The following is a 27,134-nucleotide window of genomic DNA, read 5'->3' as shown; positions in this document are numbered from 1 at the left end:
AAAATGTCAAAGCAGGTTTTAGCATCATGGTCATTTATTTTATTTACATGTTTTCAGGGATCAGCTTCATTTCCACTTTCCCTGAATCGAATCATAAAATAAGCCCACAAAACAAACACAACGGATCAGGTTTATATGTGGAGGCTGACGGGTTTCAACACACCAGTCCTCGTTCCTGTAAACGACCCCGCTAACGCTGTGGGGTTGATCATGAACAGATCTGCAGAAATACAAACAAAGCCATTATACCCGTCATGTGTGTGTTTACTGGTAAACCGGCTGATATGCCATCAGACTTTAGAAATCCTTCAGTTAGTTACGTTAAGACTAGAATGGTCTCTGCTGGTGTCATAGACACGCTGTGTAAACCTGTAGTTAATAGTTATAACACAGAAAACAGCATGTTAACACCAAGATGCAGCACATATATACAGATTCTTAACATCTACAACAACACCATGAAACAATCACATTATCTGGTCAACACTTTTTCACATAGTTATTCTGCCTGTTCCATTAGAACAAACAGGATGGTGAGGAAGGTGCACAAAAGTACATTTTGCTGCAAAAAAAACACAACTTCAGAATAAGATAGGTCTCACAATCACATCTTCACTTTTATCTGAATAAACCCACGGGGACCCGGTTACAGCCTGGTGCTCTTCCCCGCTTTGTTCAGCTGGATCTCTTCGTTTTTCTTCTTCATGTTGTCATCCTCGTCTTCGTCCCATCTCGAGTCCTCCAAGAAAATCTTGTCCAGCTGTTCGGGGTCATTGTTTGTGTAGAAGTAGGCCATGATGGAGAAGATGACGCAAACGCCCAGCAGGAGGCCGGCAAACAGCAGGAACTCCTTCCACTGAGAAGATTATCCATGTTAGTGCAAAAGTGACACTCGGGGGTGTGTGTGTGTGTGTGTGTGGGGGGGGGGGGCACAAAGTCGTACCTGCTCCAGTCCTGCACCTTCGGCCACAATCAGCACTATCACGTTCCCAAACGCCACCGTGAGCAGCCAGCCGGCCTGCAGGACCGACTTCATGTTGGTTGGAGCCTGGAGGAAAAATAAACTACGGGTGAAGAAAAGATACAATTCCTAACAGGTTTAGGGAAAAAACATCTTTTTTTTTGTATTTATTTATTTTTTTCCCTCTGTTCTCTCCTGAGGGTTGTCGGGGTCTTTGTTGTCCTGGTCCACATGAAACGTGTGTTAAACGTAGATGAACTTTATTGGGTGTGTTGAACAGAGACCAGGAGGCATCCCGAACCACCTCAGCTCCAAATCCCCCTGCAGCCGTTAAACTCACCCCCATGAGCCAGCCTCCTCATGGAGCAGCCCAGTAAATCACAAGCTTTCCCTTTTGGCCCCCGTCCAACAGAGCAGAGCGCCGCCCTTGTGGACATCTGTCCATCAACAACACCAATAAACTCCATTCAAGGATCACCTGACTCAACTCGGATCCTTCATTAAAATGCATTTTGGAGATCTCTGCTGAACTTCACATGCTTAACTCGTATTAAGCTTCCTCACAGTGAAACGGCCTGAGATTGTCCTCCACCATTCCACTGAGATAGACGCTCTTCTAGCAGCTTCAGGCCAGAACCATCAAGTGAGTTTAACGTTACTGTAATGTTGGTTTTCTTTGTGGGTTTCCCTTTTTCACCCATAAAAGCAAACACTGGATTCCCAAGGAGCTCAACGCTGTTGTCCTCTGACAAACAGCTTATTTCAGCATTTATATTAACTTCTGTTTGCATTTTTGTTCCCTCCTGGGCCTGAGCTCTTCAGCTCTAGTTCATCGTGCAGCAAAAAGAGCAAAATGCAGCACTTGGTGTTTCTTCCTCTCTAATCCCAGACTCTTTACTGGACCACTGGAAGCACCATGAGAGTGTGGTGGTGGTGGTGGTATACCTGTGAATAGGAGAACTCCAGGCCCGTGATGGAGAACATGACCTCTCCTGCGGTCAGGAGAACGTATTGGGGGATCTGCCAGGCGATGTGCACGTTGTTGGCTTCCACGTCCTCCATCCTTTTAGCCACAATCGTACCTGATTCCTGTCGAGACACAGAGCAGGTTCGTCTTGTGTGACTGATGAGTTCTGTAATATAACGAAACAAAGCTTGCTGACCTGGAGGAGGATGAACGTGTAGGAGGCTCCAAAGTCCAGCAGGCCCAGATTCAGACTGTCACAGGTCTCTGGCCTGGCGCTGCAGTTCACTGATGGGTACCTGCACAGAAATGGGATGAATCTTTTTTTAATCTAAACCCGACTTTGCTCCCTTTGAGAAAAAACATCTCATGAATTCAAATGTTTATCTTAGCAAACATCTGCTTCTCATCTGGATCTGTCTGTGGGGCCCTCATTAACGTGATGTTCAAACCCGACACCCCGCAGGCGTACTCACTCTCCTCGATCCACGCTCTTGTTTGGAGTCATGCTGTAATCAGAGGGAACGTAAAACTGCTCACGTCCAACCGTTAGGTTCACGGGCTCTGGCCGAGTGTTGAAGAACCTGGCAAAACCAATTCAAAAGGGATCATGAAAAGTTTTTGGTATTTGACGGTTTGCGACCTTTAGTCACAAAGTACTTTTACCTAATATTAGGGTTCCCGTCTTCATTTTTCTTTATGTAATCTTCTACCTGATCAGTGAGAAACATCCAGGTCAGTAACGCTAACTCGTCTGTGTTTGATCTCTTCAGTGTCAAAGATCTGGGCTCAAACCAAGTTTCTTTAAACATCACAACTACTTTTCTAGCATGTTTTACATTAAACATGGTTGATTTTACTCTAAATATAATCTGAATTTAACAAGAGTGTGACCAAGTTACTGCTTTGCAAGTCACAAGTAAGTCACAAGTCTTTCCAGTAGAGTCTCGAGTCAAGTTCAAGTCAAAGACGTCCAAGTCGAGTCCAAAGTCAATGACCTGGAAGTCCAAGTGAAGTCCAAGTCTGTAACTTTATTTTTCAAGTCATAATCAAGTAATCTGTCCAACTTCAATTTAATGGCAATGATAATAAATAAATTCCAGAATAAAAGCTTCGTTTATTTGCTCAAACAAGCAGGAAGTGCAACTGAAACTGATTATAAACAAAGAGCTGCTGCATTTAGCAGTAAATCAACCCCAGAATGAAGAATGATTCATGATTTTTGTCCATGTCGTGCCACTTTTGTGCTGAAATATCAAATATGGTCAAGTCAACAGATGCAAGACGATTCAAGTTGCAAGTCATTGGCGTTCAAGTCCGAGTCAAGTGGTAAGTCTTTATAGATTTTATCAAGTCAAGTCAGAAGTCATTAAACTGATGAGTCGAGTCTGACTCGAGTCCAAGTCATGTGACTTGAGTCCACACCTCTGGAATTTAACATCCAGACCCAATAATTCAGAAGAGCTGAAGGCCGCCATCAGAGCAGCATCATAAGACCTGATGGACTCCACGCCACGCTGCACCGCTGCTGTAATCCAGGCCTATGGAGCCCCAACTAAATACTGAGTGCTGCACATGCTCATACTCTTCAGCTGGCCAAACTTTCTAAAAATCCTTTTTTTTACGTTGTCCTTGACATTTTATTATTTTATGTGCATAATCTGAGATACTGAAAATTGAGATTTACATTAGTTGTCAATTCAATTCAAGTTTATTTATACAGCGCCAAATCACGACAAGAGTCGTCTCAAGGCACTTCACATAATAAACATTCCAATTCAGGTCAGTTCATTAAGCCAATCAGAAATTATGTTTCCTATATAAGGAACCCAGCAAATTGCATCAAGCCACTGACTAGTGTCAATGACTTTACAGCAATCCTCATACTAAGCAAGCATATAGCGACAGTGGAGATGAAAACTCCCTTTTAACAGGAAGAAACCTCCAGAGAATCCTGGCTCAATATAAGCAGCCATCCTCCACGACTCACTGGGGATCGAGAAGACAGAGCAGGCACACACACACACACACACACACACACGCACACACACACACGCACACACACACACACACACACACACACACACACACACACACACACACACACACACACACACACACACACACACACACACACACACCAAGCAATGTGTCTATGGTTACATTGTGATTTCTTAGTAAATATTCTATTTGTCAGTTATAATAATCAAAAAATTAAAGAAATAAACATTTTAAATATATCAGTCTGTCTATAATGAATGAATATAATATACAAGTTACATTTGTTGGAATGGAATTTCTGAAATAAATCACCTTTGTGGTGATATTGTGATTTCATGACCAGCACCTGTAAATGTTTAACTCAAACACCATCCACTGACTCTAGGACCTGATTATTCATGCTGCTAGAATACGTTTTCTTATACAAACACTCACCATTTTGCACTTAATTCCACTATTCGTATTGTAAATGATGAGACTGTAAGCCTTCTGCTCTTCAAACGTCTGCTCACACACTGATTCCTTTCCAGAAAGTGTGACCGCAATTCCCAGGACCTTGCTGGAAGCCTCGAGGAGGAGTGTTTCATAATTCGGAAGGTCCTGGAAGACAAAACAAGGAGATAAGTGTCAAGTTCTTGTTGAAATTTGCTAATTACATTTAAAAAAGTAAAACAACACTAACGAAACAGGAGACTAATAATGATGCCCATCTAAAATGGAAGTGATCAAATGGCACTAAGCGGTTGGAACACAAGGATGACCTGGCTGCTGAAAACTTCCTGCATTAGCAGAGACATCTACCTGAAGGTCCTTGATTGGGTCTGGAAACACATCATTGTCTGGGACCTTCACACTGATGTCTCGTCCTGCCAGGTTATAAACCTGCAGGAGACACTTCCCTGCAGGAGCTGGTTCCACTACGGTTTTCTAAGAGAGAGAGACACCAGAGCACCACACCGATGACCATCACAAAAACCTGCACGCTGCTAATTACATGCATCGTGGAGAAAGGCTTGGAGGTGAAGAGAATAAAGTTGCTCATACGTACCACAACATTGACCTCCACAAGAGTGGCTGCTCCAAAGGCGAGCGCTGCAAAAATCATCCCGGTGGCCATTTTCCTGAGAGGCCTGAAGGCAAGCAGGCGGTAAAAACCAGACACTGAACTTTTTGTTTATAAGAGCCGAATATCTGAGACACGACAGGTTGGTTAGATGGCTCAGAACCAATTTCATTTGTTGAAAAGTTAATTTTCTATTTCTCATGTACTTCATGTGTGACAAAAAAGCAACAATGTACGGAAACTAGGAAGCACCAAATGTTTACGAGTTAAAGGGTAAACATCTGAGGCGTCGTTTTTGGATGATGGTGTGAGGTCACATGACTCATTTACCAGTAAACAGGCCTTTAAAATGCTCAGGGGGGTGCCATCTAGTTAACGGCAGCGTGACTCTTGTTGCGAATGACTACAGTACCAATTCTTCTGTACTGAAACAATTGCCCCTCGGAGATGATTAAAGTTTTTTTGAATTGATAAAAGCGGGAGGATCCCAAACAACGGGTTTACTCACCTGATGTTGATCCGACACAGGCTGACGAGCGGATAGATGATGAGGTCAAAGATGGGCACAAAGAGCAGAATCATCAGAGCATTCAGCATCTACACAGCAGAGGAGAGGACACTGACCTGTAAACGACTATAAAAGTTCAATAAAAATCATACAGGCTCGGTTCCTGCTCCGCTGTGATTGGAAAGAGATGGAAAGATGGATGTGATAAGTAGCTATAAAGCTTGTTGACCTTTTTCTCCAACAACATTTAGGTGAGTTTATGCAGGACAGAAGATAAAAAAAAAAACATTTTTATCTCGACTGAGTCAGACATGGCCCAAAGTTTACTTATCATTCAGACAGTGGCTCTTATTTAACCGCTGTAAACTCGTCCCTGACCATATTTCCTATAAAAGGGGTTAAAGATGGAACATTTGTGTTTCAAAGGTCTGTATTTCCAATAAAACACCAACTTTTGCACAAGTCAATCGTTAATGTCGGTATTGGACCGTCACATGCTCCATAACAGCTGAAACTTTCCAGGTTGGAGAGGATTTTATTCAGTTTATGGCCAACAAACATGAAAGGGGCTAACATGGTAACCGTCAGTCATATGAAGACAAATGCTGTCTACAGGAAGGGTTTACTTCACCAACACAAGAACAACGGTGTTGCTATGGTGATTTGTTTTTTAAAAATGCTCTAGTATTAATTTCAGACGAAGGCTGAAGTTCTTCTGGTTCGAGAGGATTTTATTGTTTAAAGAGACAATGTGTAGTTGTTATAGTTAAGATCTGGAAGTATCCATCAAAATGTTGTTGAAAATGAATGAAATGATGACCAGTTGTTGAAAATTTTTGGTGACTTCGTAACATATCACCATATCACCCCTCAACCCAATCCTAACCTTAAGGTCACAGTATATGGACCTTAAAGCGACTTTACGGACTTTTGAATTTTTATGCTCGTGATTTTCCCCTCAGGCCAAAAGCGTAACGGCAGCTTCAATAGTAGGCTCGTGCACGAGGCGCGCATGCTGTGCGTGCACACTCAACAAAAAGAACAGCTGATACAGTCCCGTGTGTGTGTGTGTGTGTGTGTGTGTGTGTGTGTGTGTGTGTGTGTGTGTGTGTGTGTGTGTGTGTGTGTGTGTGTGTGTGTGTGTGTGTGTGTGTGGCCCGGAGGACAGAGGACAGGAGAACGTGCAGTTAATTAATTAAATAATTTGGTTCTGTACCTTTCTCTTCAGCACAGCCGACAAAGGTTTAAGATGGGTCAGTCCTCCTGCATGCTCAGATCATTCCCTTCCCTTGCTTGAAAAATTGTTCCAAAATGAAAGTTGAACCCACATCTTTTTAATCTGTGAATTCAATGCCGTTCGGCGAGTCTCAAATAAAAATTTGGGCGTCATATTATGGTAAAACAATTATCATTATTGTAAAAAAGAAACTCCAAATAAACTATGTACACACCTGGAATCAAACCCAGGTCCTCAGCAAGAGAGTCAGCCATCTTACTAGGTGAGCTAAAGCACCAGTAACATTTGATGTATCTGTAACTTTTACATCCTTGATAACAGCTGAAACAACGTCAATCCAAAGAACGGTTCGGAGCGAAAATGGCTATTTTGTTGCTAATTTGCAGGAAATATCTAGAAGAAAGTTCTACAGAAAGTAGCTAAGGGTCCTCAGAAATGTAGCTAGGTTTGTCACTAGGCGTTAGGAACAGCGACAAAGTGGCACTGCCTCTCTCTCTGCTGCTAAAGCTACTGATAGCAAATGCTACGGGCTATGCCTGAGCGTGAACGCGCATGAAGCAGCCTGCTCGACCCGAGCAGCTCTCTTTTTCTGTGATTTTACAGAAAAACAGGCAATCACAGTAAAAATGCCAGGGCTCATTCTACAGGACCAGGGCATTGCAGGAGAATGTATGAAGAAGACATTTATTATTTCTATACATGTTTTGGCTGTCAAACTTCCATAATGCCCCTTTAATCTGCTGTTTACCAACTCCACCATTCCCAGGATCCACTGATTACCTCTTTCTTATTCATTTTCTCTCTCCCTTTTCTCACGTTTTTAATCACAATTTTTTACATTTCCCAATTTTATATTTTTGAATCATTTTAATTTGTTTTTTAATTTTTATTCTTGCGAAGCGCCTCATGGGTTTTATCTCGAGAGGTGCTAAATAAAATATACTTTCTTATTATCATTAGCACATAAATACAGGGAGGCAGTGATCCTTTTCCTATTGGACCTGACACCTGAAAATGGGTGTGGTCCTATCTCACAGGAAGGAGCTTCTGTGTCAGGATGGGTGATGCTCACCCAACAGGGTCGATCTCACCTGGGGGGGGGGTGCCACAAAAGTTCATTTCTGCACCTACCTGCATCTGGTCAGGCTTGATAGTGAAGGACTCTCCCTGTGAGCCAACAGGAAAGAAGCAGGTCAGAAGTTTAAACTTTAACTCTGTTAAAGACCTGATGAGTATCTGATTCATCAGTCATAAACAAGATAGTTTACTGGAATAAAACAACAAACTGCAGCAACACGCCAAAAAGTCCACGTCTGATGTCAAAGTGCATTTGGTTTTGATCATTTTGGGTAACGCAAGGAGAATCTTACAAAAGCCAGGTTCATTCTTGTGGCTTGGAGCGTCCAGCGAGAACCCTGCAGGACAGAAAACCCCAATTAGATCAGCTGTGACTACAGAAGAACTGAAATGTCACACCAGCCAGGATAATGGTGAAAAACTGGTTAAACAGCTAACAGGCTTTTCTGGGAATCAGAGTTTGTTTGCATTTTTGGACACTTTTTAAACAGCCGTGAATAAACTGTGAATAAATAACAATCTCAGGACAATAAGGTGCAGGAATGTTGGAGCTTTTAAGGTTTTCTGTAATCGAGCAGCAATTTCAAGGTTAAATTAGATGGGGGGATGAAGTCCATCTTGCCTAGGGCCCCCAAATATCTTCAAATGGCCCCGGCTGCAGGAAATTTAAAATTCTGTAAAACTTTGTTTTCATTCTGATATTTGTGCTAAACAAAGTCATAAAACTGTCATTTTGTTTTAAATGTATCTTGTTCTGTGGCCAAGCAGCAGAATATCACAATTATATTAAAAAGCAATTCTTAAAAACCAGTTTCACTTGCTAATATTAGCCGTTAGCTCCTTTCTAAACTATTTCTCTAAACAGAGGCTGTTCAGGAAGCTATCCATAATATATAAGATAATAAATTCCCACTAAACTGCTTTTGATATTTAAACTGTAGCTCATAAAAACAGGATGTGCAGATCTGCGCTGAGTCTTCCTGTACCTGCTGATCAAACAGAGCCCAAAACATCGGCAGAGGGATGTAGAGCACCAGAACCCGCAGGACCATCCTAATCTCCTCAATCAGGCGCTTCTGTTGGGAAAAGAACACAATAAACGGATTTAATGTTTCCAGGAATTTACAGTTTACGTTCTCAGGAATCATTCTTGAGGAAGGTTTTCGTACCGAGTACTTGTCCTCAGCCCAGTCCAGCCAGTGCGTCCTCTTTGGGGCAGACTTGGAGCTGTTCCAGCGGTTTTTAATAGCAAACTGCAAACAAAGATTCAGAGAAAGCAGAGTGGGCAAACACTGAACTGATTTAAACTGATGTGATTGGTCTGAGACGAGATCACTCACACCGATGCAGTTGCAGACTTGCAACAAGATGTTTCCCTGAGGTGGATTCTTCTTGTAAAGACTGCTGCCAAAAATGAACACGGCTGCGGAGGATGCATGAAGAATCAGTGTTACAATCACATAAGGGTGAGAAACTACAGGATCTAAGCGCCTCGTCATGTTTCTGCGGTTCAGCAACACCGTTTGGACTGGACCGATCCTCCAGTCTCATCCTTCCTGTGATTCATCCCTCTGGTTTCCTTAAATCATACTTTGTTTTTCCAAAAACCAGCCAGTCAGGCATGAATTTCAGAGACCAGGGGTGACAGGGACCAACAGGCAGAGAAAACGGGCTGTCAGGATGCATGAGGATGAGCCCAACTTGTAAAAACACAGCCTCTGCATTAACATCACAGCCTGATGAGGATGAAACATCAGCTTATGAGTCAAACTTTCCTAAGAAGGTTTTCTGCTTTGCACTGCTTCTCATCTGTCACTGTCACATTAGTTTCAGTTCTGGATTTAGGACCAATAAAGCATCCAATCAGGCTGCAGTGGTGTTGTCTCATCGCAGCTCCAGCAAATGTGAGGAAGTGCCTAAATTAGTTCTGACGGGATCATTCTGCTAACTCACAGGCTGCAAAAGCTACAATCACTTATCGGGAAAACTTGCATGATCTTAAATATCAATGGTTTCCCAACCAATGACACTAGGTTTCCAGTCTCTAGAACAGGGGTCCCCAAACTTTTGGAGACCGTGAGCTACTTTTACACAATGAAAGTACAGAAGAGCTACCGCCATAAGATATATCCATATTGATGCTTCCTATGTGTGAACATGTTTACTATGTTAAAAAATGCCATGCTAACTACATCAACATGCATTGTATTCTCAAGTTATTTTCTCTGAATTTCCAATTCATCAATATTGTAAAAAATAAAATTAAAAAGGAAAAGGAAAATAGTGACAATACTTTTTTAAAACTCTAACTAAACTAAACAATTTGTTTTTTAACTAATCAGACACTTTCAGATCCATCCACTTTCAGCCGCTTATCCGGGGTCGGGTCGTGGGGGAAGTAGTCTAAAAGGCCCAGACTTCCCTGCCCTAGCCACTTGGGCCAGCTCCTTTGGAGGGATCCTAAGGTGTTCCCTGGCCAAGTGAGAGACATAGCTTGCGACAAATGTGTTGCAGACCCCTGCTCTAAAGACTTAAACCAATAATCATAATAGATTTTATCAATTTATCTTGGTTATTCGTGTTTTCTGTGAGATCTACCTTTGAATTTCCTCCACTGTAGAGGAGCAAACACACGCGACTGCGTGAGTTCACAGGAACTCACCTAAAGCCACCATCATCAGAGCTGCAGGAACTCCAAAGGCCAGAGCGTAGCAGTCTTCACCAAAACACTTCACGTCCCCTGCAGAGGTGGCGTGATGTTAAACACTCAGCAGCCCATGGCGGCCGTGCAGCGCACGTAGGACATGGTGAATGCTCACCTCTCAACACGGGAGTGATCACAGTAGACAGGAGGCTTCCGGCATTGATGGACATGTAGAAAATGGAGAAGAACTTTTGCCTTTCTTTCATCTAGATAGGAACAGAAAAGAAGTTAACCATGAGACCCAACTCTTTAAGTTTGCAGTTGGAATGACTAAACTTGTATGGCTGATTTGGAAGGGTAGCCAGAAAAAGAAAAAAAATCTCTCAAAACTTCAGGCTTACCAGGATACGTCTGGGCTAACCACCAGGTTTCTGAAACACTCGTCTCTCCAATATTCTGGAGAAATCCTACTCATTACAGTTTAGTCTAGCTGTCAGCACGGTGGTGGAGTTATGATGATGCGGATCTCCTCTGTAGACTAACGTATTCTAGAGTCTGATGCAAGTCTGTCTGACAGCTAGTTTGGACCAAACTGGGTAACTAAACAGAAAAATGACCCCAAATACAGCAGATCTAACACAAAACAGCTGAACAATGTTTTCAATCAAGATGGAGCAATGCCTCCACCAATCTGGACCTCCACTTGATTAAATATCTCAATGTAAGACAATTTGAACACATTAATACTCATTTATTTGTTTGAATGAAAGTTCTACTAAATAAGAAGTGTGTGTAAGAACACACACACACATCCACGTTTGGTGGTAGTCGCTTGGCAACTACAAAAAAATCCAGGAAATAGGTAGATGTTCCAACCGTAGACCTGAACATATCTTTTCAATCTTTACAGGAAAGCCTGGCATTCCTTTTACTGATGAGGGAGTGGAGGAGGAAGATGCCGGCAGCAGGATGAAGAACTGAATGTGGCTGTTTATAATAAACAAGTAGAGGCATCCATCAGAAGCCAGTGATCATCTTACTGTGTTTGTGTGACTGGACACAACATTTAGAACCTCATCAGTGTTTACTGAGCCACCTACTGACCTACTGAATGCAAACACTAAGAGAGTCTTACGCTGTCCTCGTCGAACTGGTCTCCTCCGAATGCCGCCACGCAGGGTTTGATTCCTCCGGTGCCGAAGGCTATGAGGATCAGGCCCAACATAGACAGAGCTCTGTAGAGCGTGCACGCGCACACACACACACACACACACACACACACACACACACACACACACACACACACACATAAACACACTGCTGGTGGACAGTGTTGATAAATAACTACATAGTTTTACAATCTGTGGTTATAAATTCAATTGCAACCATTCAGAGATTTTTTTTCCTTTCATTAAATTTTTGATCAACTAAAATGAAGCTTTTGTAAAAGAATTACTCAAGCTTAATCCAAGACAGGCTTGTTGTTCCCTTCTCAGTTCATTGAGACAATGCTGGAAACTGATGTGATCTAAATCAACAGAAAACAATAACTTGTAAACGTGCTGAAACACTCGTATGGGCCGCAGGTGCGTTAAAGAGGGATGCGTTCCATTCTGAAGTCATTCTGCTTCTTAGCAGGTTTACCGGACAGCCAGCATGCACAGGAGTGGAATGCAGCCCTCGTTAACTCATCTGTCTGTCACCTAAGCCCCCTTTAGACAGGCCATGAAAAACAGAAATGTTCTTTGTGTCTGAATTTGTGTCTGACATCCGGATAACCTTTTCCATAATTAAACCGGACGACGCCCCTAGTAACAGGTCCGGACTTGTCACGGACAGGGTGGCTGCTTCAGACTGGTGAGGTCGAGTTCCGGACAGGGACGAGGGGGAGGAGGAGGAGGGGGCCGGAGGACGCTGTGCACGCCTAGATAGCTTGCTCCTGTAGCATGCGGCGAACCATGGCAGCTCGCCTCCTACGGTACCGTCTCCTAGATGCGCAACGGAGCTCTTCACACCGCTTCCGTGATTCCTTTATTAACCATTGAGCTTCATCATCCAGGTCTCTTATGCGTCTTCGTGTGTGCAGAATTATGCTTAACATACGGTAAGTCTGATCAGTGAGAGGAATTCTATCTCTTCGTCGGCCATGTTTGACTGAATGGCTTTGTTTGGGTAAATGACGCATGTACGCCCGCCGCACTATGTTTACGCAATATCCGGGTACAGCCTTCCCACCCCCTCCCCCTCAGACATCTGGAACTTTTCCCTGCTGTGTGAAGGCAGCCGAAAGGACAAGTTCAGGTACAAACGTGGTGTGTCTGAAAACACAGTTCTGGTTAAAAACCGGACTGAATTCTCCACACATATTCCAGAATGTCAATCTGAAAAGGGTTCAAGTGAATCTAAAATGAATCAAACCAGGGTTGTGTCCAAATTCAGGGGTTGCGTGCTCATGAGGTCGGATTTTAAGACCAGTGACGTCACAGCACCGTGACGAAGACTGTTCAAATTCAATGAGTGCTCAGAATGTGGTGTTGAAAGCCATTCTTCTTTTCCCTGAATTTGAGAACAAGGTACGGTGTAGTCTCCTCACTCCTCTAAATATCAATGCACTGCAGGACAAGTGTTGTGAGAAATTCTGTTCCCCTGAAATCTGTTCCCACATGTCCGGAGGTCGCACTTCAGCCTATCTTCACACCATTAGTGATCGACTTATACGGAAAAATTATGTAATGTAATAATGTCATACTAGTGATGTTTTTTTTTATTTACATTTCCTCCTAAAACATTAAAAATGTACAGTAAAAACTTGCTGTTCACTCTTTTCTAGTAAATGTTTTTAAGTTATGTAAAGAGATGTAATTTCGCTCAGTTTAACCATCTTTTATTTGAGGATGTTTAGTCCTCTCACAATGGACATTAAGTCCTGTCAATTTGGAATTTTGGAAATATCTGTTCTTTATTAAGTTATTAGGGGAAACATAATATTTTAGGGGAACAGAATTTCTCAGAACACCGGCGGTACATCTGCTGTAGCTCTTCAAACAGTAACAAAACAAGAAAAAAAGTTTAAAACATGTGCAAGCTTGCTGTATGTCACAGAACCCACAACAGCATTACCATGCTTAAAGGACATAATCTTTACATACGAATATTTCTCAGGCTATGATTTGAACCTAGATAAAACAGTGGCCATGGATATAGGCGGCAACATCTCAGATACGACTAAACTGCAGAGTGGGTTTAAATGGCCAACAGATGGCATTAAATACCTAGGCATAAATATACAGCTTTCCTTACAAAAACTTTATGAGGTGGATTACAAGAGTTTGATTCTTAATATTAATAAGGACTTAAATTGATGGTCAACATTAACTCTATCTATGCTGGGCTGAATTGAGACAGTCCAAATGAATGTGCTCCCAAAATTATTATACTTGTTCCAATGCTACCTATCGATATCCCCAAATCTACATTTGACAAATGGGACAAGTTAATCTCAACATTTATCTGGCAGAAAAAGCATCCAAGATTTAGACTAAAAGTACAACAGCTATCTAAAGCAAAGGGAGGTCTCAAGCTACCTATTCTGAGATATTACCACTGGGCAGCACAACTAAAACCACTAATAATATGGATGCTGGACTTGTCTCATGCACGCCGGCTCAATATTGAGAAGAGCTTATGTGATAGACCCTTACACGCCTTACCACTCTTAGATGTACATCCAAATTAGGGCTGCAACAACGAATCGATAAATTCGATGAAAATCGATTACTAAAAGCGTTGGTAACGAATTGCGTCATCGATTCGTTGTGTTGCGCAACTCTTCCAAAAGCCCCCTCCCCTCCCGCCCGCCGTTGCGCGCAGACCGGTGGAGAGCCGGCAGGTGTTTAACATGGCAGAAGCAGCGAGACCCCAAAAAGTAAAAACTTCTAAAGTTTGGGAGCATTTTCAGTTAAATCAGGCGAAGACATGCAACGTTTGTAGGTCAGACTTAGCTTGGCACGGGGATACTACGGTGATGATGCAGCGTCTTAAACACAAGCATGTCAGAATCATCAGCGAGGAAGGAGAGAGCTCGGTGTCCGGGTAAGTTAAAAACTTTTCAAAAGTGATTCACCCAAGCCCCGGATTATTACACAGGCTAGACATGCCCTAAGCTCGTTAATAAAATCGTAAGCGCGACGCTATTAGATAGGCGGGGGGGGGGTGGGGCTCGCACCGCCGCGAACCGGTTCCGCCGTCACATTCCCGCAGAAACTGGTTGATCACACTGGGGCCAGACTACTAACATGTGGTTTTACAACCACAATGTCCTCAGAAGCGAAAACGCTTTTAAAAGGGAGGGAGGAGTCCTAACTGTTGCTGCAGGCGTGTTGTGTGAGTGCAGTTATATACTGGTTAATATATTTTTGGGTTCAGTTGCTTTCATGTGGCCTAATGTGAGTCTGTTTGGGATCATTGGAATGATCAGCAGCATTTCTTGATGTGACTTTATGGCAGTTGCCCAGGGCATCATCGCAAGGAGGATGGCATTCATTTACTTTTGTTTTATTTGATATTTTTTTCAGTCATTTTTGGAAATAGTGATTAATTTTGATTAATTCACAGCCTATGTTTAATTACATTTAAAAATTAGTTGTTTGACATCCCCAATTATAATGTCTACAGATGAGATCAAACAAAACAGATGAGAATTGCCCTTAAAGAGCAAGTCACCCCCAAATAAACTTTTTTTGCTGAAAAACTAAATAAACGAGTGTCTAATCGTGCTGCAGACACGTGTCGTCAATAATTTGGCACTTCAGTGCATCTTAGTTAAAATTTAAATATTCTGCCTAAAACTGGCAGTGTTGTGCCGTTGTCAGGTAAAAACTCTGCACTGTATTTTAATTTAAATCTGCCACCGCTATTGGCTAAGAATTATGTCACAATGCTGTCGTGAGCCTGAGTGTGTGTGTATTTGTTAGCGGCTCCGCCCTCTCGGTCTGCCAGGCAACAGCATGTGTTGCATTTTTCAAACATGAAGCGGGAGTGGAGTTGGACTCTGGTAGGGGTTGACTTGCTCTTTAAGCTGTTTAACTTGGACCAAGCATTTTAGGTCACAGATAGGTGTAGCTTAGGGTCTCTGTCTATACACCTTATAAGACAATTTAGGTGATGGCATGTTGTTTTTCTGCTATTGAACTGTTTTCTAATAATGTTGTGTTTAATAAAGTGAAGGAAGGAGAGAAATAACGTTTCCCTAGCAGTTTTTAAAAATGTCCCTATATAATCCGATTAATCGTGTCGAGACCCCATCCGATTAATCGATTATCCAAATAATCGTTTGTTGCAGCCCTAATCCAAATGCAATAAAAATGAATGATTGGACAAAAGCCATGCTGAAAATTTGGAAGACAATACAGTCTGCATTTGGGTTGCCAAAAAATATATCAGCACTTACTAACATTGGACATATGAACGACTTTGCTTCCTCTAAATTTGATACAGGCTTCAAGGCATGGGCAAAGTTTGGACTTACCAACCTGCATCAACTTCTTGAAGGGGGCAATTTTAAATCATTTGCACAGCTATCGGATCAATTTAAACTACCGAATACACATTTTTTTTAGATTTTTACAGCTAAGGGATTTTTTATTAAAACACAAAGACTGGGACAGAGTTTCTAAACCGACGCCAATTGAAGAGTTGCTGATCGAAGTACAAACAAACAAGTGGGCTAAAAATTAATAAGTGGGTGTTACCAAATATTCATGAGCATTGTAACGTCACGAAATGGCCTGAAATGAGACCCACAGGTCAAGATCTACAGCCAGGTCAACTTAACCTGGCTATGACACAACCTACAATATTTTCCCCTCAGGAGACTGGAAGTCTGCATGTAGTCCCTTTTAATCAGAGCCTACCTTCCTCCCCAGCTGGACTGCAGCTCTGAGAGATAATAAATGATAAACAATAACATTCTCTTCTCCAAGGTCCTTCACAGAGTGTCATGTTCTGTGTCTCTTTGTTCCCCAGCCCCTCCTGTTCCACTTCAGGTTTTCGTCGTGTCCCATTATTATCCCTAGCCCTCTGTAGACTTCCCTCAGGTGTCCTTCTAATCATTCTCAATTCCTAGTCAATCTTATTTTAGTCTTCCTCATCCATCTAGTTATTTGTTTATTTTTTGCCCTCAGTCTTTAGGTTTAGTTTTGTGTTTATAGGTTTATGTTTATCTGCCCTCTGATCAAGCTCTTTCCCTTCCCATTTTGTTAATTGATTCCACCAGTTTCTCCTCAGCTCACACTCCTCACACCTGTCGCCTGTTTCCCTGATTATCTCCCTCCTGTTTATAAGCCTTGTCTTGTCACTCTGTGTTTGTCGGTCCATTGTCTTATGTCAGCGATGTTTTGTCCTTCCGTACTAGTCTCTGGATTTCTGCTCAGTAAGTGAGCTTTTGGTTTTGTCTTGGTTTAGTGGTTAGGTTTTTGCCTCCTCTCCTTTGGATTTTGATTATCTTCCAAAATAAAGGATTTTACTTTTTTCAACCGCTCCTGCCTGTGTGTTCTGGATTTCTGCACTTTGGGTCCAAACCCCCTGCCCGCATCATGACAGAATGGACCAACCACATCTGGACCCAGCAGAATTTCCAGGTTCACCCACTACTAGGAGTATGTACACTTATCATGGAGACCCGGACACCTGTTTGGACTTTATTAAGGATTGTGCTCACCACCTGGACATGATTTCTTCAGAATTCAAGAAAGTCTCCTACATGGTGCTTTGTCTGAGGGATGAACCTCTGAGGTGGGCAGCCGCTCTTTTTGACGAAAACTCAGTTAAGACAGTGTCTTTCTGGGACTTTGCCAGATTGTTACTACTCGCCTTTGGCCGTGACCCTCCTCCATCAGTCACTCCTGCCACCACCTCCTCCAACTCTCCTTCTGTTCCTAGACTCCAGTCCCTTGCTGCTTCGGTCCAAACTATCAGAACCGGCTTCATCTCCTTCTCCCCGAACCTGTTGGTGCCATCTAAGCATTTCTGATGGGCCAAACCACCACACCCTCCCCTGATCCCGACAACGCTGCCTCTTCATCCCTGGTGGGTTGTTATTCCTCCTCATCTTCTTTCTCTGCCAGCGTCATCTCCACACCTCCATCGAGCCAAAACCTCCCACTGCTCCGGCGGTGGTCCCGGAGGACGCATCGCATCCTGCTCTGGCGGTGGTCCCGGAGGACGCATCGCATCCTGCTCCGGCGGTGGTCCCGGAGGACGCATCGCATCCTGCTCCGGCGGTGGTCCCGGTGGACGCATCGCATCCTGCTCCGGCGGTGGTCCCGGTGGACGCATCGCATCCTGCTCCGGCGGTGGTCCCGGTGGACGCATCGCATCCTGCTCCGGCGGTGGACGCATCGCATCCTGCTCCGGCGGTGGACGCATCGCATCCTGCTCCGGCGGTGGACGCATCGCATCCTGCTCCGGCGGTGGACGCATCGCATCCTGCTCAGGCGGTGGTCCCGGTGGACGCATCGCATCCTGCTCAGGCGGTGGTCCCGGAGGACGCACCGCATCTGGTCTAGCCCGTCCACGAGGCTCCGGTCCAACCCGTCCACGGGGCTCCGTCTCCACTCCAGAATTTGGTGGCTCCTCCTGCAGCAGCTCCACCTCCAACCCTGAAGTCGACGCCCCCGGACCAGAAGTCGACACCTCCAACCCTGAAGTCGACGCCCCCATCCAGGTCGGCGCCCCCCGTCCAGAGGTCAACGTCTCCTCCATTCCAGAGGTCGACGTCTCCCCCTCCAGTTCAGTGGTCAACAATTCCTGTCTTCCAGTCTCCAGTGTCCCCGTTACAATCCCCGTCTCCAGCGTTCCAGTCTCCAGTGTTTGAGTCTCCAGAGTCCCTTCTTCGTCGCCCTCCTCCAGAGTTCCCTTTACCCAGAGTTCCCTGTTCCCGACTCCTGGTTTCCTGTTGCCGGCTCCCGAGACTCTCCTGGTCCCGGCTTCTGGTTCCCCGTCGCCAGCCTCCCTGAGTCCCCTGGTCCCTCCTCGCCCGCCCTTGTGGGTTGTTTTTGTTTGGTACCTCCCTGTGGTTTTTCATGTCCTGTTTTCTCTTTGTCTTTTGTTTGTGGTTTTGTCTTGTTCTCGTTCAGTAAGTGAGCTTTTGGTTTTGTCTTGGTTTAGTGGTTAGGTTTTTGCCTCCTCTCCTTTGGATTTTGATTATCTTCCAAAATAAAGGATTTTACTTTTTTCAACTGCTCCTGCCTGTGTGTTCTGGATTTCTGCACTTTGGGTCCAACCTCCCATCTGCATCATGACATAGAGGAAATCTTTTAAATGAATTCCTCTATTCCCAGAAGGAAGATTTTTTTTAAGTTAAAATAATCATTAAATAAACTTTTGTTATTTCTACTTATAAATAATGAAATGTTTCATCAATCTGTGCTTAATGATATGTCTAGCATGTTTACTGGACAAGGTCATAACATTTGCACTCACACAAAGACAGAGTAAAGTTAACGCATGACACATGGTTAACCTTTTGACCAGATTCATAGGCTCCGAATCAAAGAGGGTGTGTCTCTGAGATGCTTGGTAATAGCCTCAGACTTGTCAACTTTTGGTTGGCTATTCAAAATAACATCAATCCATTAAAACTAGTTTACTCTGGTTTTTCCTTCAGTTCGAAAAGTTCGAGAGTTCAAGAGGAAAAGCTTTAGACCGGCCATCTGAGCAAACCTCTTTAACCAGCAAGGAATTTAACACGTCTGTCAAAACCTTTTTAAACCTTTTTCGCACCTGCGAAGCTGAGAACAAGATAATTCATGCAGAACGAAGCTGACGCAAACTCCTTCAGAGTTATTTTTAAGACGCTCGGTTTCATCTATCGTTGTGACCCGGAGACATCTCAGGACTGATTTGGTTGCATCGAGGTTTCTCTACGAACCATGTGCAGTGTGGTCGTCGGCCCAAGAGAAAAATGAAGAAAAGGACTGTCTCCTTTTAATAAATCAAATAACTCTATTTTTAATAAGCTAATCAAACAAAGTGTTAGTCAATAATAAGATGTGACCAATCTGTGAAATCAAAATATTAATTACTTTATTATAATCCTATAGAATATAATAAGTAATATGACTTTAAACGTTTCCACTAGAGACTGATCTCATGTAGCATAAAGACATGACACGTTGCTTTTACTGATCCAATCAGAATCTGCCAGATCTGATGGAGGCGGAGTTTTGGTGGTGTTTGGTAAATCTGTCATCTTTTGATTCGACTATAAACCAAAACATCCGAAGTATAAAACTATGCCCACATCATCTTAACGCCAGTTCAAAGCGTTCGAGAGAAGTTGTCGGAGTGGCCAATCCGTAACTTTCCTCTTCAGCTGAAAGAACCAACAACAAGCTGGACAACCTGTTGCCGTTCCACCTACTGTAACGGTTCCTTTCAGAATAACAGCTGAACCATCACGACCCCGTTTTGGGTCTTGTCGATAAACTGTCGTGACCCGGAAGTATCTCAAGACTGGTGGTCGGCTGCCGCTGTTGCTCTACAAGCTTCGGCTCCAAAGGTCCAAGCTGGACCTTTACACCTCCTGATCTAGACAGGGACTTCCGCTAAGGGTACGTAGACCGACAGAATGGCGTTGAATGTGTTTACGAATCTCCTAACCAAAGCTTAGCATGAAGACGATGTTTTGTAATGTAATGCAATTTTTTGTTACTGTTTGAAGAGCTACAGCAGATGTACCGCCAGTGTTCTGAGAAATTCTGTTCCCCTAAAATATTATGTTTCCCCTAAGAACTTAATAAAGAACAGATATTTCCAAATTGACAGGACTTAATGTCTATTATGAGAGGACTAAACAACCTCAAATAAAAGATGGCTAAACTCGGTGAGATTACACCCTTTTATGTAACTTTCTAAAATGATAAATAAACTTGCTGGAAAAGAGTGAACAGCAATGCTTTTAGTGCACTTTTTTAATGTTTCTAGGAGGAAATGTAAATTAAAAAACATCACAAGCATGACAATATTACATTACATAATGTTCCCATTAAAGTCAATCGCAAATGGTGTGAAGAGCCGGTGACCTCCCGACACGGGGGTACAGAATATTTCAGGGGAACAGAATTTCTCACAACACCTGTTCCGCAGTGCATCATGAGATTTATAGAGGTGAGGAGACTACACATGTTCTCAAAATCAGGGAAGAAGAAAAATGGATTTCAAGACCGCATTCGGAGGACTCTTTGAATTTGGACAGTCTTCATCGCAGTGCTGCGACATCAATAGTCTTAAAATTCGACCTTGTGAGCGCGCAACCCCTGAATTTGAACACAGCCCTAGGAAATTTTCTAACCATGCACAGAAAAACATGGCGGACTGGCAAGCGCTCGTAGTGCCGGAGTTTCATAAGTACAGACATCTCTATGATTCGGCCCATAAAGATCACCGTGATCAAAATATTGTTAACTGCCGTCACAGATAGAAAAGACGAGGACACAGTGAAAAATGTTGTTAAAAACTGGGATTTATACGTCTACTATGGTGTAGTGTTGGATGCGTGCCGTAGAGCCCCGTGCCGCCTCCTTCAGTCAGGGAGAATGTTGGCTCACATCGGAAACAAGCTGCAGAATGTAGGAAGGAACCATAAACGCTGCAAGTTCCGACACTCTTCCCATCCGCGCGTCTCATTCCCAATCGGAATGTACATGCGTCAAGCATAAACCAAGCTTAAGTCTCCTTGTTTTCCAGTCATAGGTCCTCAGAAAAGCAAATAATGAATGCAAGTCAATCCGCTTCACCTCATGCCCTGGATCACATATATGTTGTTCTTCTATTTAAATGAAAAGTAATGATGTGTGATTCGACCACGCCTGTCACGTGCTCTGACATTTATCAGATTGTAAAAGTTTGTATTTAGCATGACTACAAATCAAACATCGACACTCCCTGGGGAGGTGTTTCGGGCATGTCCTGCCGGCAGGAGGCCCCCGGGTCGACCCAGGACACGTTGGAGCGGTTACATCTCCAATCTGGTCCGGGAACGCCTTGGGGTCCTGCCGGAGGAGCTGGTGGAGGTGGCCGGGGAGAGGACGGTCTGGAGCTCCCTAGTTGGGATGCTGCCCCCGCGACCCGGACTAGCGGAGGAAGACGACGACGACTATAAAAATAAGTAGCAGTGCCTTAAAAAGCTCCATTTTGCTGAAACTAACTTTTTTCCTCATTTAAGAGTTGGAGATACCAGTGTTTCATCAACTTTAATCAAAGGTGGACCAAATACAAACCAAATAATATGTAATCATTGTTATTTTGTTATTTAGGGGACAAACTTGACTTTCATTTTTATGTCAGGACATTTTATAAACTGTAGCTTGTTGCCATGCAAGTAGTACAGTACAGTTCTGTTCCAAATGCCGTCCTCGTCCTCCCGTACTCAGTAGAATGGTCTGTCTGGTGTCCTTGCCAAGAACATACTTGTCAAGTACAGAGGAACGTATTAGCGTACTGGATATAGAGAAATGACCATGGAATCAGCTGCCCTAACTCTAGTAACTTTTGAATCAAAATGAAAACCGTGTTTTCATCTACCCTTGAGTAACCCTTTAATGTAATTACATTAAAAAAATACTGCCAGAAAAAACAAAGCTGCCTTTCCTTACTGCGGTCTGGTGTCATGGTGTATACCAGAGAGCAAAGGTCAGAGCGGCCCACAGAGCTCAGAATGAAGATTACCATCATTAAGAGTTTCCTGTGCCTACATCTGCAGATATTATTAAAAGTGATGAGGTTGATGGACGATAACCCGACCCTTCCAGCGCACGGACTCCTGTTTCACATCCTCACTGTGACTGAAAACTAAAGCCGTGGTAACTCACATGTGCACGTCCTTGTTTCCCACCGTGGGAATGGCTCCCACTGACTTTATCACATGGCCGATCACGTAAACAATGGACAGGTAGATGATGGTTCTGTTGGAAGCACACAGTCATCATATGTATGCAGAGTCAGTGTCTGTGTGGTTGTGCGACTCACACACTCTGACCACAAACACATGTATTAGATGAAGAATGCACTGAGGCATCATGCTGACTGGAATACAGTAAACTATTTTAAAAATAACACCAAATTTTCACACATTGCTGGAAACATTTGCATAGTCACGTTTATACTCACTTGAACTTTCCGAGCCAGGAGTCAGCGATGAGCGCTCCTAGGATGGGAGTGAAGTAGCAGAGACCACTAAAGGCATGATAGACAGCTGTGGACAGGTCTTTGTCCCACTTCAGGTAGCTGAGGAAGTACAGGGTCAGCACCGCTGTCATCAAACACAATCATGAGTCATGACCCACCTCAAAACCAGGAACCACAGTTCTAGCTAGAGTTTAAACAGGACTCAGGAGTGCAGGTAGCTAAGACTGGTTTAAACCACAAAACCAGGACTGACAAGCGATGGAGGATCTGACTGTAAAATAGAGGACTACGTATACAGTACTAGGAGCGCTGGTGAGGAAGGGACTGAGGCAGTGATGGGTGCAGCAGGAAATACACAAAGAATAAACTAAAATAATAATAAAATACGGAACCCTAGAGCTGCCACTCATGCAAAAATAAAATTAGAGTGATATCCTGTTATAAGGTGATAACTTTATTTGTAGTATACAATAATATTGTGTAAAGGTGATAGATGTGTGTTTTGTAGAATAAAATTATCTCGTTATAATGTGTTATAACTTTCATTTGTGTGGGTGGCAGCTTTTTGCTTCCATACACAAGGGACTAGAAACTCGACATGAAAGAAAAATGTCCCAAAGCATCACACCTGTCACAAGAATATTTTGGCTTCAGATAAATGAAGAATATCAGTGCTTTGTATTTTTCTGAAAACCACTCAAATTTTCTGATTAAATCTTTTAATTAAAGTTGATATTTGAAAAACAAACAATGAGACAATAAATGCTTCATAAAAAACTATTGACACAGTTTTTATTACCTTTTGCTAAAGTAAAGGGTTAAATGTTAGAACTGTGTCTGTATTGTGAGTTTTATCGCGTGAGGATCTCTACTTTAGTCTGACCTATTCTTAAACACAGAATCGGGTTTATTTTTACCTTTCATGCCATAGTAGGAGAAGCGTTCACAGAACTCGTTAACCACTATGAAGCAGATGCTGAGCGGGTAATTGGTTCCACATAGTTTCTGAGAGGGAGAAACGTGTAATTCAGCAGGGTTTACATGGAGCAGAGACAGAATGTTCACTTTTACAGGAGTAGTTCAAACTTTTAGTCAAAAACAAAAACCACTGAGCTGATCGATAGTCTCTAGCAGAGAGAATTTCTGAGGAATGTGGCAGTTAGTCAACAACATCCTAGGTAATCATTACGCAAAAATAGAGCTAAAATTCTGGGTCACGTGACAATGAGTTTCATTCCATAGAATGCTAAAGAGCTGCTTCTGTGATGTTCAAGTTGGCTGTGTGGACAGAAAATGTTCTAGTTCTGCAGGTTTGTCATTGCATTTGGTTTAAATTAAAGAGCAAGTCACCCTCCCTAACAGAGTCATACTCCATTCCCACTTTATGTTTGAAAAATGCAACAAATGCTGTTGCCTGGCAGACCAAGAGGGCAGAGCTGCCAACAAACACAAACACACACACACACACACACACACACACACACACACACACACAGGCTCACAATGGCATTGTGACATCATATTGTACCAGTGAACATCGTAGTGTACCTTTTAGCCAATAGCAAATGCAGTGCAGAGTTTTTAGCTGAAGGGGGTGCAACACTGACAGTTTTAGGCAGAATTATTAAAGTTTAACTAAGATTCACTTAAGTGCCAAATTTACTCCACGTGCCTACAGAACGATCATTTATATACCGTACTGACCCAAATATAGGACGACCCCGATTATAAGACGACCCCCCTTTCCAAGACTAATCTCCAAGAAAAGACAAAAAAAATCACTTTTTAATAAACAATTTTTATTGAAAATTTTAGAAAAAATACTGAGCAAAAATACTATTTTTATGCAAACTATCAGAACTTTGCTGACATTTGAAATCTAAAGTCAAATAAGGCTTTTATTCACAGACGTCCCCTGCCTCGCTGTACTCCTTCACACTCATGTTGCTGTGGGGTGTCCCATCAGATCTCTACACCTGTCGACTCCTCCCAGAAACTCATCTTTACTACCATCCAATTCATCCACGAATGCAACGTTTGACGCCTCTGCTGAATTGACCATGGTCATTTTAAAATTTTGCATTATGCCTTATAGCTTGTTAAGTTGCCCCACTTTTTGGTCCACTCTGATCTGGACCTCTCATCTCCATTTTTTTCTCCTGTTGAGAACGCACAGCCTGGCGCCGTCTGCTGTTACGGGCATGTAATGGTTAGACCCCGATTATAAGTCGACCCCACGTTTTAAAATAATTTTCAATGAAAAAACATTGTCTTATATTCGGGTCGATACGGTAGTTTATTAGCAAAAAAAAGTTGATTTGGGGGTGACTTTCTCTTTAACTTTTGGTCAATTATAAACTACCGCTAGCTGTGCTGCTGAGCTGACACAAGACGTTAAAGACGAAACATGTTTTTACTTTTATTTGTATTCTCCTCTGCTTCAGCACTACAGATACATTAAACTACTATTTTATCCATTGATGCATTTTTATCAATTCTGCTGTTGCCATACCCTTCAGCCACCTAGAGGGAGATACTTCCTGCATCAAGCACTTTATTTTCAACGCTTTCAACAACCTTTTCGTCTCAGGTTTTTCCCTGGCCTTTAATTAGACACATTTGTAAGGAAAGCTTTGGATTAGATCTGTTTTGGTGAATTCTTGGGCACAGATTGCATTTTCTACCATCTGATGCTGTTACCAGTTTACACACAAGCTGTGATGGCAGCTGCTTACTGATTTATGAATTAGGCCATTTGTTAATCTGAAAATGTCAAAGATTACCCAATCCCATATTATCTGATGACAAGATTAGCTTTTTACTGATTGTTTTCATGACTAATTAAACTAAGTTCTAACCATGTCATCAGAATATGGTCAATATGTTTTATTTTAAAGGCTCCATACCGAGGGAGAACCAACTTTAAAGGTAAATTCCATAAAACACACTTCTTCTAAGACTGAAATGCAGACCAGCATTTATTTACTTTTTTCATTGATTTATTTTTGTTTTATACTTCTGTGCCTGATTTTATTTTGACTCAACATCAAAATAAGTCAGAATAGATTTGAATGATTTAGTTCTGTCCAAATAAATGTGACAGTGTGAGTGTCCTGTCACAATGTCCCGATTGATGATGCGCCCTGGCTATTTGGCCAAGGGGATGTCCCTTTGACTGACTGGTTAGAGCGTATGACTCTCACCCGGGAGTCTGGGAATCGAATCCCGCCTGGGCCCTCGTTTCTCCACCTTGTCACATAAAGTCAAACGGAGATTACGATTGATCAAATTATCTCAGCTGCAATTTATTGAGTCCTTTAAATATAAAGTATCATTTAACCTCCTAATGGAGACTTATTTCTGTTAAACACCACCCTGGCTGCCCAGCAAACAGCCTGCTTTCCCTTCTCTGTTTGTCCTTTTTTTAGTCTGAGCTGTTTTACACTAAATGATAATGATAAATGACCCGCACTTGTATAGCGCCTCCCAGAGTAAGGACTCCAAAGCGCTTTACACTACAGTGTATCATTCATCCATTCACACACACATTCACACACTGATGGTGATGAGCTACGATGTAGCCACAGCTGCTCTGGGGCGCACTGACAGAGGCGAGGCTGCCGAGCACAGGCGCCACCGGTCCCTCCGACCACCACAAGCAGGCAAGGGGGGGGGGGGGGGGGGTCTTGCTCAAGGACACAACAGCAGAATTCTCTGTCCGGAGCCGGGACCGAACCTGCAACCTTCCTAGACAACCCGCTCAACCTGTTGAGCTACTGCTGCCCCGATTGCACTTGAATTGGGCGCGTGAATTAAATTACCTGGGGAGATCACGTGACACCAGAGCCCCTAGACTGGTTTGTTTTTTAGGTTTTTAGGTGAGTGAAATCTGCTGACTAAGGAGAGACGCTGCCCTCGTCTGCAGGTTTTCTCCTGTTGGATTCAGCTTCTACAGATGGAACAAACTTCACCTAAACAAACACAGGAAGTGGTTTTAAATGTGAACTCCAGCTTGTTGCATCATCCCTAAATTATTTCACCCAAACTATCTCCTGGCACAAAGCAAAACCGCAAACATCTGCTCGCATCTGTCGCAGCTAGCCCGCAGCTATCATCCTAAACTTTTTTTCACAGTGCGCCAAACGCGCTTTCAGCTGCAGTAGAAACACTTCCTAGAGTTTGTGCAAACTTCAGAAACGCGTTTACCTTGGCCATGTTGCGGTATTTTCAGCTGAGGGTTTAGTTGGATCTTTAACGCAGCATCGGCAGCCCCTGACTGAAGTCCTCCCCCTCTGTTCCGCACTCTCTCTCTCTCTCTCTGAAGACACGAGACTTATAAAACCCGGATCATGCACGAGCTCGTTAAGTTAAAGTTTAATAGTCCTGTATGAACCAAAATGCCTCCGGACTTCGGATCTGCAGGAGGGGAATGCAGAAAGAGATTATTTCGATCCTCGTTGTTGGGTTTAACTTACTTTCTGTGGAGCAGAAGG

At 43.0% G+C, this 27,134-nt stretch overlaps 1 protein-coding gene across 4 annotated transcripts; it reads right to left on the bottom strand.

The window, feature by feature from the left end:
- Nucleotides 1-16: 16 nt before the first annotated feature.
- Nucleotides 17-27,134, bottom strand: slc15a2 (solute carrier family 15 member 2). 4 transcript variants are annotated; one of them, XM_070544067.1, is made up of 23 exons: nucleotides 27,117-27,134; nucleotides 26,848-26,959; nucleotides 23,559-23,646; nucleotides 22,624-22,765; nucleotides 22,326-22,418; nucleotides 11,591-11,690; nucleotides 10,631-10,721; nucleotides 10,474-10,551; nucleotides 9,152-9,234; nucleotides 8,981-9,064; nucleotides 8,798-8,887; nucleotides 8,105-8,149; nucleotides 7,866-7,901; nucleotides 5,498-5,586; nucleotides 4,975-5,056; nucleotides 4,728-4,853; nucleotides 4,362-4,526; nucleotides 2,592-2,638; nucleotides 2,402-2,509; nucleotides 2,125-2,224; nucleotides 1,907-2,050; nucleotides 944-1,048; nucleotides 17-856 (listed from the first exon to the last, which is right to left on the bottom strand). In XM_070544067.1, exons 2-23 carry the CDS (start codon nucleotides 26,854-26,856, stop codon nucleotides 647-649), a joined length of 2,115 nt encoding a protein of 704 aa, XP_070400168.1. In that variant the 5' UTR covers nucleotides 26,857-26,959; nucleotides 27,117-27,134; the 3' UTR covers nucleotides 17-646. The 4 variants fall into 4 exon arrangements, with proteins under 4 accessions (XP_070400168.1, XP_054602645.1, XP_054602644.1 ...); XM_054746670.2 differs by having other exon boundaries at nucleotides 8,798-9,064; XM_054746669.2 differs by lacking the exon at nucleotides 27,117-27,134 and having other exon boundaries at nucleotides 8,798-9,064; nucleotides 26,848-26,972.

This window comes from Nothobranchius furzeri, chromosome 14, assembly GCF_043380555.1.
Source record: "Nothobranchius furzeri strain GRZ-AD chromosome 14, NfurGRZ-RIMD1, whole genome shotgun sequence".
In the NCBI taxonomy this organism is placed as follows: domain Eukaryota; kingdom Metazoa; phylum Chordata; class Actinopteri; order Cyprinodontiformes; family Nothobranchiidae; genus Nothobranchius; species Nothobranchius furzeri.
The sequence above is the reverse complement of the archived record's forward strand: the minus strand, read 5'-3'. Positions and strand labels throughout refer to the sequence as shown.